General features: G+C 30.7%; 1 protein-coding gene across 3 annotated transcripts in view; it reads left to right on the top strand.

The window, feature by feature from the left end:
- Positions 1-9,887, top strand: part of LOC143063040 (LIM homeobox transcription factor 1-beta-like) — a 38,417-nt gene extending 28,530 nt beyond the window's left edge. For all 3 annotated transcript variants that reach the window (XM_076234955.1, XM_076234953.1, XM_076234956.1), the window contains exons 4-7: positions 2,391-2,530; positions 3,295-3,372; positions 4,834-4,978; positions 7,697-9,887. In XM_076234955.1, coding sequence (XP_076091070.1) covers positions 2,391-2,530; positions 3,295-3,372; positions 4,834-4,978; positions 7,697-7,887 — 554 coding nt within the window. In that variant the 3' untranslated portion in view covers positions 7,888-9,887. The remainder of the gene's footprint in view (positions 1-2,390; positions 2,531-3,294; positions 3,373-4,833; positions 4,979-7,696) is intronic.
- Positions 9,888-12,414: the final 2,527 nt, after the last annotated feature.

Genomic DNA, 12,414 nt, shown 5'->3' with positions numbered 1-12,414 from the left:
TTTTTATTTCCGTTCGTCAGGTTTTCGTTTCTATTTGTATATGAAAGACGGAGCAGGCGTTGTTTGGACTTGTGTGTCATTGTATTTTTAGAGTTTATTTCTGCTACGAAGAGATTGAACAGCCAAACATTGACATTGTTCCAAATTCGGTCAGCGTTTACTTTTCTTTGAATAATTCACTTTATGTCTACCTTTGAAGAAGTTGTTTGGAAGAGATAATGCTGTTTTGAATAAGATACATATATTACTTCAAAAAGGGGGGGTATGGTTTTTTCCTAAAAAAAAATGTTCTGATACCCAATTTAAAAAATTCTTGTCAAGCAATTAACAAAAGAAATTATTCCGAGATTTTACCCATATCTTATAGTTTTAAATTTTGAAGAAGAAAAAAATCTGATCGATAGCGTTGAAAAACTAAATGAAAGTACTGACTGAGAAAAAAAAAACCCATAACCCTCTTAAAAGTTAAATGGGTGCTCCCTTAGAACTGTTGAGTGAAAACAAATTCTAAAATGCTCAAAAGCAAAAATAAATTCGAAAGTTCCTTCCAAATAATTTCAATATGTCCTATTTTTTGTGATTTTACTTTTTTCTATGTATTCCAAATGTATATTAATACCACGAACATTGTCGTAATGTTTACAAACCTTATATACTAGATCATCTACCTTAGTTACAGATATCATGTTGCTTACATGTTTCTCAAAGTCAATTGTATCTTAGATCGACAACATTGATGTTAAGTCTTTGTAAACGACATTTTTTTATGTTTATCTAATGTCTTGATAATTATCTTGTCACGAACAACATATCGTCTTAAAGATTTCCAGAATTGGTTCGATTCCAATTCGAAGCAAGGAGATATACTTCAATAAATGGCCATTTGTATCAAATGTGTACATATATTGTATGTGTAAATTCCCGCCTAAATCTTACTGGTAACTGTCGTCAACGTTTCTTTTTTTAAGGGGTGTGTGGGTAAACGACGAAAGATAGGGGACAAGTTATAAAATATAAGCCTTATCATATCAAGAGAGACTGAAATTTATCATTCGAATTGAACATCGTTCTGAATACGTCTGAAATATTTTCCACTGTACGTTAAGCAAACACCAATCAATCAATGGAATTGGGAACTGCAAACCTATTCATGACTGTATCAATTTTTGATCTATTTGTATCAATCAGAGTTTCATTTCATAAGTGTTCATGTACCAAATGCGAAAAACAAATAGATACAGTTTGTAACATCGCTTATCATACCTCCGGTTTACAATGCAGGTAAATATAGTTATCAGGTGTCAATCGTTAAAGTGTAGGTAATGTATTTCGACATTTCAGACAAAATAAGTTGGTGAACTTGGAAATTTAAAGTATTTGAACTGTAAAATACAAATTAGCGGATAATGTACTGAAAACAATGTCTCAAATATAGTTTTTGTAAAATTTAAACAATGTGATTTTAAATGGCTTCGTCGTTTGATAATTACTCAAAGTTCATTGTTTTAAGGCTTTTAAAACATTATAAAAAAAATCATATCTGGCAACCACTTAATCAAAATGCATTGATATTGATTTGGACAGCTGAAAAAAACGCATATGACATGAAAAATCACTTTAAGCGACAAATGACAAAATTTGATGCATTATTGCAATAAATTTTTCAAAATTTTACTAAAAAATGAACAACTTAAAAATAAACTGAAATAAATTTCAACCACAAAAATCTTGATTTCGATGATTGTCGTATTGGAAAATGTCATAACCGTCACTAAATATATACAAATATATTCATCTTCGTTTTTCTTGTACTTTCTGGTTGACAAAGGCTCACAATACTGTACTTATGCTAGCTAATTAGCATAAAGAACGGGGAATTTAGAATATCATTAATATGTACAATACTAACGACAAACCAATTCTGTAATCCAATCAAAAAACGATCTACCAGATGTTAGGACACCCACACGTACACTTATATCAAAGTCTTATAAGCATATGCATTGAAGACCAGGAAATAAATTTGAATCTCATTTGCATAATTTTGCATAAAGAAAGTGTTCGTCTTGTAAGAAACTGTCAATCATTTTCAGTGTGTACTGTCAGTAACAGATATTATGTTGTTTTATACCTGACTTTCCATGAACTTTTTTAACTTTTAAGATGACAAATTACAATTTAATTTTTAAAATTTAGTTTTTTAACATCAAGCTAGATTTGATGCTCTATATTTTTCAGCTTTAAACATGCACGACTTTTTCACTGATCTTGTTTTTTTATGCAATTTACATCTTTTCAGACTGAATAAATTATCTTAATATTCAATTTATATCAAAATGACAAATTGAGAATAATAAAGACTTTTTAATTATTGGGATTATTTTTTTCAGTGGAAGACGATAGTGACAGTTATGAAGATTTTGATGGCGATTTAGATAGGGCAGCAAAACGTCCACGTACAATACTCAATACACAACAAAGACGAAAGTTTAAGGCAGCATTTGAACTTAATCCAAAACCCTGTCGGAAAGTAAATATTTAGTTTTTTTTTACATAATATTCCATTGAAAATATATACATCTTTTTGGGGGATTTCTATTACCGAAGCAACTTTTTATAAGCATTTTTAAAACCAGGCAATGTAATTTCCTAGAGAAAGTTTATTTCAAAGAAAGAAACCAGATTGCGGAGTAGTACATCACAAATGCACAAAAACCAGCGACATCTCAAGTTGGAAAAATTTTTCTTCGTGGAATATTTGCCTGTTTAAAAACTTTCACTAATCGAATGTTACCATGTAATTAATGCAGACTGGTGAAACAACCAATAGCTACAACTGACATTCGAACACTTCAAGAATATGGATAATTGCCAAGAGACTTCAAGCAATACTTAAAAAAGAAGAAGAAACTAAAGGGTTTATATCAAACTAAAAACTCGACGAAACGCCATGACGAAGAGAAACAAAGACGAATAGACAAACAACGGTCCGAAAACACTACACAGAAACTAACAAAATAATGAGTAACACGAACCGTACCAAAAAAAAACTGTAGTTAATTCGTGTGTTCATGAGCTAATGTGCTCTCAAGATGTGTAACAGAACTTTAACATATAACACATGTCTAAATCTAATTAATTTGTACAGTTATGAGATATTTTCACTATGTGCTGTGTCTTTTGGCTTATCAATAGTACTATTAGTTTGCAAATAAAGATTGACTCATTCAATTAATATTGAAAAATATTAAAAGTTATTTTCAAATATTTCAATGTTTTTTTATTTCTCTTCAGGTACGAGAGCAGTTAGCCTCGGAAACGGGATTAACAGTGCGTGTTGTACAAGTGTGGTTTCAAAATCAACGAGCAAAGGTACGTTCAAAACAAAAATCAGTAACTGTATGCTGAGACTACTATAACACATATAGTAGTCTCAGCTGTATGGACAATAGAAATAGGGAGGGTAGGATTGGGTATACAGAAAAGAAAGTTAAGGGCCAAATGAATAGGACAAAAAATTCAGAATAGAGAAAACTTTGGGCATACTTATGAAAATCAGAGAAATGACAATAAAAAAAAAATAACGAATAAAAAATTCCCTTATCTAGAACCTCAGTATAAAGAAGGAAGTAAAATGTTTAATGTATTCAATAACATCCACCGAACCTGACTATTTTCCCCCGGGGTAACAATCTGCTTATGTTTTATTCATATAATGAAACATCATACCTATCCTCAATAATCAAAACTGGTGTATTTTTTTACAATGATGCTTCATTAGTAAAACATATATCAGCATCCATCGAAAATGATATCAATAAATGGATATGCTTAGTTTATGTCAATGAGACAGCAGCCCAACAAAACAATATCAAAAGTAAAATCACAAAAATTATACTGAACTTAGAGGAAAATCAATTCGGAAAGTCCATAATAAAATGGCAAAATCAAATAACAAAACGCATCAAAAACGAATGGACAAAAACTGTCATATTCCTCACTTGGTACAGGCTTTTTCAAATGTAGAAAATGGGTATTTTATACAAAACATCGGAGGCAATGCAATACCGGTATGTCAATCTCGAAGTCATCCAAATGAATGTTCCAACGGAATTTTTGTATTCATAATAAACTATTACTTAATGTTTTTCAAGATTGAACATTGACTATACAGTCAATTAGTTAAAGGGCATTCTATCTATGCTAAAGTCAAACAAGTCTTCGAATATCGACTGTTTTTAGAACATTTTTGTAGAGAAATTAATAAAGATGATTGAAAATAAGTATCACAATTTAAAAGTCTGCTAATGCTCTGCTTGTTCAGGTAAAACCATCTTCGCTATAGCAGTGCAGAAAAAACACGTATAAAGTCTGATACCAGTGTCTCATTAGAATTTAAGAACTAAAAATTAAATCATCTATTCAAATACCGTCTTTATTTGACAATCTGACACTAAGACAGATGTTTTCCATTTTTTGCGATAGAAAACGTGTTACGAAATACATCATGTTTATCGCCTCCAATGATTTGTGGTCACTTGTTTTATTAGACTGTTGAGAAGTTTCATTCTCGTACTTGAACCTCTCATTACATGAGGTATACACAACAGTCTTTAACTTTTCAATAACATCAACGGTACCATTTTATTCTTCACCATATGCTTATTTCGACAATACAAAGTGATATCACGCTCGAGGCCAATACATTTGAAAATCTAAATATTAAAACAATGAAGGAAGGGCTTATAAACCAAAACGGACAAATAGTCACAGTTTATCCAAACCGGACAAGGAACTAGAGCTTTGCATTCAAGGAAAGCTTTTATATTTCAGGTAAAGAAAATGTCTCGAAGAGGTTCGGATGATTCAATTGGAAAAGAAAGAAAACGACGAGGGCGACATCTAGATGACGATAAGGATCCATCATTGTATCAAGATATGGACGAGCAATCTCTTCGTATGGCATCTGATAACGAGGGTGAGTATCACTGCAGACGACCGTGACAATCAAAAGCCTTTTTTCAAGTTAAAAATGGAAACAAATATAACTTTGACAAATCCACGAATATTAGTATGTACATCGAGTAAAACACAAAAACACTCAGTCAAAGTTAGTTCAACATTTGTTTTCAACTTATAGTTGTTTAACAATTTATTGGTCAACAATTCCAAGTTTGACGAAATTGTATGTATGCTGCACTTATACAATATTAGACAAATGCAATTTGTAATGAATTTGTACAGTATCAAACTAAATACGTTATCTAGTACAACATTGGCATTTCTAAAGTCAATCCATTTTACGCTACACTCTCCTGTTCTATTGAGAAACTTACTCGTCCTCTAGTTTGAGCTGCTTTAAACCTTAATTGAAGACAGAATTACAGTTTCACCTCAGTATAAAAATTGCTGGTAAACACAGGATGATTAATGACTTTATTATGCAAAAATTAATAATCAGTGTAGCATATTTCATACCCTTTGGTTTTTTTCTATTTCTATACTAATAAACTTTGGGATTAATGTTCTATAAAATACAATCACATATACTTTGGCGTTTACTAGTATAATGAGATGCTAACATTATAATAAAACCTTGAATATAATATCCTACTGATACGGATATGATTAGCTTTCCGACACGTACCAAACCCGGAAATATACATTTTTTTATTCAGCATCTCTTGAAGGCATCCGATGGTTGAACAACGAATAAAAAAATAAATACAAAAAGTAGGATTAAATTTGATAAACTCTATTAATAAAAAAAACCAAACAGACAAGCTACTTGCAAGGAATCGATTTGACACTTATGAGGGCTGCATATGCATATTTTTAGATGGAGTCTTTTTTCTTAAGATGGGGTGTTTCAAAGGCACGCTTTTTTTCTTCAAAACCTAAAACAAAGCAAGAAGACGTTCTTTTTCTATTAAACTTTTAAAGGATTTATATTGGTGTTATGTTTCTGCTCACGGAAGTCGTGACTATATAAATCCCTCGCGAAAATTAATTGGTCTTCAATATTTGTTCATTATAGTTATGTTCTGTTGTAAGTAAGTGAACTATCGGAGATTTTGTATTCTTTCATGGGGCACCTATTTTGTAAACACTTTCAATTATTAAAAGCACATGTAACATTAAATAAATTTCGCTGAAATTTACATGTCATTTTCTTACAACATTTAATACACAGCGAGTGTTTTAAGGTAAAGATGGACTTAATACTAAAAGTTCAAAAATGTAAAACGCAGATTTCGTAAAAATGACTGCGCAAGTTTCTTCAAATATTTAAGTTCTTTTACGGCATAAAAATAATAAAATCATGGTGCTATCAAAATAAACAATTATCGTAAAAATTTAGATTCACGCAAAATGCATTAGCGTTTTTATTTCAAAATGCAAATCATACCATTGCATATCAAATGTATTAGATAAATACATTTGTGGATTGTTATCTTAAGAGATCTTTTTGAGAGTTTGTCTTTCCAATTTACCTTCCCTTTAAGTATACGAGCAAGATTCCCGTTTTTTACCCATAAAAATTCACTAATGACGAGTATACTTGGTTATGCTCAATTTCAACACTTAATCGTGGAATTAAAAGTACATAAATATTTTTTCACTCATCTGAAATCTTCTTTAATGGCGGTTAACACATCAAAGGATACTCCATAATAGGACACGGTTGGGAGAATAGGAGACAAGTGCATGCATAAATTGTCTACAGTACATAGGTATTTTAATGATCACATGATTAAGAAAGATAGGAATTTAAGTTAAATACTAAGGCTCAGAAAAATATTTACTAGTTTCGTGTACTTCTGGCTAAAAAAAAATCGGATAGACTAGTATTTTTTTTATAAAAACATTTTACATACTATATTAGACTTAAGTTAAAATAACATGGAAATGTTCTGCTTTTAACGGTACTTAACCAAACATTTTGTGGACGTAACGTTGCTTATCGATAAATGTCCATAAAATGTGTAAGGGTATGCATAAAATATAACGGGTAGATGGACTGACAAGAAACAGAACAAAAACAATGGTTTACCTATCAACTATTTGGTGCAATAAGTAAATAAACAAAAATGTACAGAGACATTTTAACTATAAAACGGTATGATGCATTGCAATAACAAATCTTTTAAAAGAGTGGGAAAGTACGTCATTTTCTGTCTACAGCGCTATTAAAAACCCATGTGTTTCAATCAGAAAAATGATTTTAAATGTAACTGATGCAAAAACACTGAGAAACAACAGATCTTATCTGCAATTGCTACAAATTTTTGTTTTTAAATAGACCAAGTATTTTAAAAAAAATGTTTTTGTGTGTTAAATGGACCAAAGTGAGAAAAGGTATGAAAATGGAGAGATCTCTGAATAACATTGCATTTAGGTACTTATAGATCATAAAGAGCGGTGAAGCCTCGATTTAAAAGTAAAACTTTACTGGCCGGAAGTAAATGTATACAATTGAAATATTTAGAAACAAATGCAAATAGTCTGCCAGAATCAATGATTAAAACGTTGTGACCAAAATCGGCTGTAGTAAAATATGTAAAAATAAAATCGAAATACGGTTAAGGACATGCTTATATTTCTGAAATTAAAAATTTCGGTACTTGATATTTCATGTTGACCAATGCGAATTTCATGTGACCAATTGATAAACATGCTTATTTTACTTTTACAGGTTCTTTATATTCCAATGTGGATCTGTCTAACAACATGTTTATGGATGTGCAAACGTCAGAGGATTCAGCCGAGTCACCCGAACAGAATATTTCAGAATCTCTCGGACCTGATTTGAATAAATCGAGGTGCCCGACCAATCATATTAACAAACTTTATTCCATGCAGAACTCGTATTTCTGTGCAGAGTGAAGTTAACGTTTAAATTCATTCCGCCCTATCATTAGACATTTTATATAAATTATTTAAGCATTTTCTTGTAAATAATGTTCAATGTGATATAATTGAAAAAAAAAACAATACAAAGTTTTGTCCTGCATACATATACATGTATGTGGAGAGAAAAAAAAACAATTTGTGCATAGTGACCCGGAAAAGTTGTGTATAAATGACATCTTTCACGTATACAAAATGCATTCATTTATTAAGTAAGTCATTTAAGTGCTGTACAACAGAATTAAATTAGTATAATAATTTTATAATTAACAAGGTATGTTTTATCGGAGCATGAAGGGTCAACTAGTCCTCTTATGCCTTGACTATGAAAAGAGAATACTGTTAAAAAAATATTTATATACCTATTTTCTAACAACTATTTGTTATAAAGTTGTTGACAGTTTTATCATCAGGATTGCTCAATATTATCTCATATTCATAAATAAAAAGTCATTGTTAATTTATTTATATTCATCAAACATCGCATTTTTATTCTATGGCAAACGGTGGTGTCAGATTCGTAGAAAAAAATCTTTTCTAGTTTCTTAGCAACATTGTAGAAAAGTTTGTTGTTATTTTTTAATGTATTTCTTTTCATACGCATTTGGCATATTCTATAAATCTCAGATATCGTGTTTTAAGTCAATTGGTACCTTATAGTTTAATATTTGTTTTTTTCATTTAAAATTGAAGAATATTAAAATTTTAATTAAATTTTCACACAATCAGAACTTAACAAAAAAAAAAGAAACAATACTTTTCTGGAACTTTGGATATCTTCATACTAACAAATTTCACAATATACTAGTAGTGTCTGATCTTAAAAGTTTCAATCAGTCCGTTCACATTTATAACTTTTTAACATGAAACATGATATCTTATATTTATACAATGTATGTCTATTGTTATAGTTCATTTGGTGCATTATATTATTTGTTATCTTTTCACTTATACATATTACAGCAACATTGATCTTAGATTTGTCTTCTTCCAATGTTATTGTTGGTAAACTCATATGATTATCGAATGGCATATAGCTTTTACTTAAATTTTACTTAAAATATGTCCCAATTCTTATTCCATTGCTTTGATTTTCGAGAATGCAGCTATTTTGATATAAAAAAAAATATTTTTGTTTTTTGTTTGCAGAAAATTTTGAGTAGGTCGATCCTTTAAAAGAAAATACTTCGGTAAACTTCGGTCCTTTTCGGAAACATTCGGAAATGGTACTTCATCGGTGGTAGCAGTATATGACAAGATATGAACAAAATTACTCATATTGCAATGATCATGATATTTAGGATATTACTTGATATGATTATCAGAAATAATATACATTTGTGATTCTGAAACATCAAAAAACAAATTTGAAAAACAAATTGAATATTTTTTTTTAATATATGATTCTTACATGAAATGAAATGTTCAACACGCTTTGATGCATTTATTTATTTTAATTATTATTTCATATGTTTGAAATACGATTCGTATCTACTAGAACTGCCAATAACCAATGTTCAATTTCATAATGTGCATCTTAACCTTTTCTAAAAATATTTCTTGCAAGTATGTTCAGTTTACTTCACAATTTTGTTACTTTTTGTAACGAATCACGAATTAATAAGTTTGAAATTAGTTTTTTTAATATTGTAAATACAAAAGCTTAGTTCCATGTTATTTTTTTTTACATATTTCACTGTTTTCAAGATAACTTATAATTTGGAAAATTTCCTTCGGTAAGTTTTTATTGAAATGTAATCTATATATAAACATACCATTTTTGCTTAAAATCGCTTTCTACATTAAGACGATAAAACAGGTGAATTTCTTAACATGGAAAAGGCATTTATTTATTTTTTACCGCAATTTCATTGAATTTTGCATTATTTCGTTGTCGTTAACTATATATATGTGCACTGTTTTATTTGTAAATTTATTATTTATTTATTTTACTTCCAAATAAAATATGGAGGCTATGAGGAAATTATTTTTTTATTCAAAATTACTATAAATTATAATAAGTGAGAGGAACCTTTCTATCCAACTTCGAAACAGTGGCGACGTGGCTTTGTACCACTGTTTCGAATTCTACCAGTCATCTGACTTGTATGATCTTGTATTCTCACAGGAAATATGGGGTCACTAGTCAACGAGTCAGCAACCCCCTGAAACGGTAAAGTGTACATTATACTTAGCAAATATCTTAGACAAAAAAGAAGTCGTTTATATTATCGTTCAGAAATTGATTTCACATATAAAAGCTATTTTCCTTATCAACACCTTTAAACCAATTGCAATGACTAAAAACATGTGATTGGATAGATATGAGAAGATGTGGTATGAGTGCCAATGATACAACTCTCAATCCAAGTCACAATCTGTCAAAGAAAAACTATTATAGGTCAAAGTACGGTCTTCCACACGGAGCCTTGGTTCATACCGAACAGCAAGCTATAATGCCCCCAAAATGACTAGTGCAAAACCTTTCAAACGGGAAAACCAACAATCTACAGATATAGGAAGATGTGGTATTGGTGCCAATGAGACAACTATGCATTCAAGTGACAATTCATAAAAGTAAACCGTTATAGGTCATGATACTATCTTTAACACGGAGCCTTGACTCACTACGAACAGCAAGCTATAAAAGGCCCCAAAAAATACTAGTGTAAACCATTCAAACGGTCTAATCTATATATAAAAAAGAATCGAGAAACACTTAAGGACCATATCAACAAACGACAATTACTGAACATCAGGTTCCTGACTTAGGACAGATGCAAACGTTTAAACGTTTTTGAATAGGTATCAACCTTCACCCTTACACGAAACATTAGTGTAACATCACCACATAGAAAGACACAAGTTGAAGTTGTGTGAGATGCAAATACTTCTTGGTTTGTCGTACAACATAAGCAAAAACTCTATACAGCAGTTTTGATTCAGAAAAAAGTAATAAGATAGATCAGCTATGTTTTAATGTAACTGGAGAAAAAATAATATTGAACTTTTGGTATATACACGCTTATAAAAATTTCAAGCTCTCATAATAATTGGTCATCTGTAAATTTTAAACTAGCCATCACGTGTCCTATAGACCATCGCACACCAGCGAAAGGACCACCTTCGCATCTCCGAGTCCTACGTACTTATTTTAAGAAACAGTTATGATATAAGGAAACCACGACGGAGAGCTGTCACATTTAGAAATATTACATTTTTAAAAAGTTAGCTTAGTGGTCTAGGTTGGTCGCTAGACAAAGATGTCACAGAGTGTCACAACACCGAGGCACATGTTAACGCACGACGAGGGGATACAAATAACTGAAAACGCAAATTTGCATATCCAACATTGTTGATCTTAAATTTTAGACGGAAATTTGAATATGTGGTGTAAATAAAGGCAACAGTAGTATACCGCTGTTCAAAACTCATAAATCTATGGACACAAAACAAAATCGGGGTAACAAACCAAAACCGAGGGAAACGCATTAAATATTAGAGGGGAACAACGACACAACATTAAAATGTAACACACACAGCAACGGACTAAGCATTAGACAAAACCGATGAGAATAACCAATATAACATCAAAACCAAATACATGAATTTGGGATAGAAAAGTACCGTGACACGTAGTAATGTGAATTCACACTCAAAAATAGGAGAAAACAAACGACACAGCGGAAACACAACGTAAAAATGTTACACACATAGAAACGAACTATGATATAACAATGGCCATTTTCCTGACTTGGTACAGGACATTTTTAAAGAAAAAAATGGTGGGTTGAATCTGGTTTTGTGGCATGCCAAACCTCGCACTTTGATGGCATTGTTAGATATAACATTAAAATGACAACATAATAATACAGGGCTACAATACAAATAAATAGCAGAACATATTAGGCAAAGAAACACATGAATAATAGCCATGTGTTTGAATCGGGAATGTGCCTCAGAGTTGTCATACTTATCAGATAAACACACAAGCGACACACTTTTCTATATTATTCGAAGGAAGACATTAAGAATTATAGTCCGACCACAATTCAACCGTTTCTGTTCGATTAACACTTTCCAAATAATAAATAAGCGCAATTATTGTAATAGTTAAAGCTATTACAAGTTAGTGAAAACACAAACAAAACAATCCGGTTCCTTTTTTTCGATAAGCACTTTCCACATAATGAAAATAACCAATAAGTGTCCTTTTTATATTCCAATTCCAATCTAAGTATCTATGTGATTTTGGGATGTCAAGGTATACAGTTCAATAAAATTAAAAATCGGTGACGAGGTTGCATAATAAAAATGACAAATCATTTTAATACCACCACAAAGGACTAAGTACAATTATCTAAAAAGAAATTCAAATAAATGTTATAATTACAATTATATTTAAAGTATGCAATTTCAAACAAACAAACGATACGTACTCAATTTACATGAATTCAGTCGAACAATAGGAAATATATAATGCTGAATATACTGTCTAATCTC

This window comes from Mytilus galloprovincialis, chromosome 2, assembly GCF_965363235.1.
Source record: "Mytilus galloprovincialis chromosome 2, xbMytGall1.hap1.1, whole genome shotgun sequence".
Lineage (NCBI taxonomy): Eukaryota > Metazoa > Mollusca > Bivalvia > Mytilida > Mytilidae > Mytilus > Mytilus galloprovincialis.
This window is presented reverse-complemented; position numbering and strand designations above follow the sequence as displayed.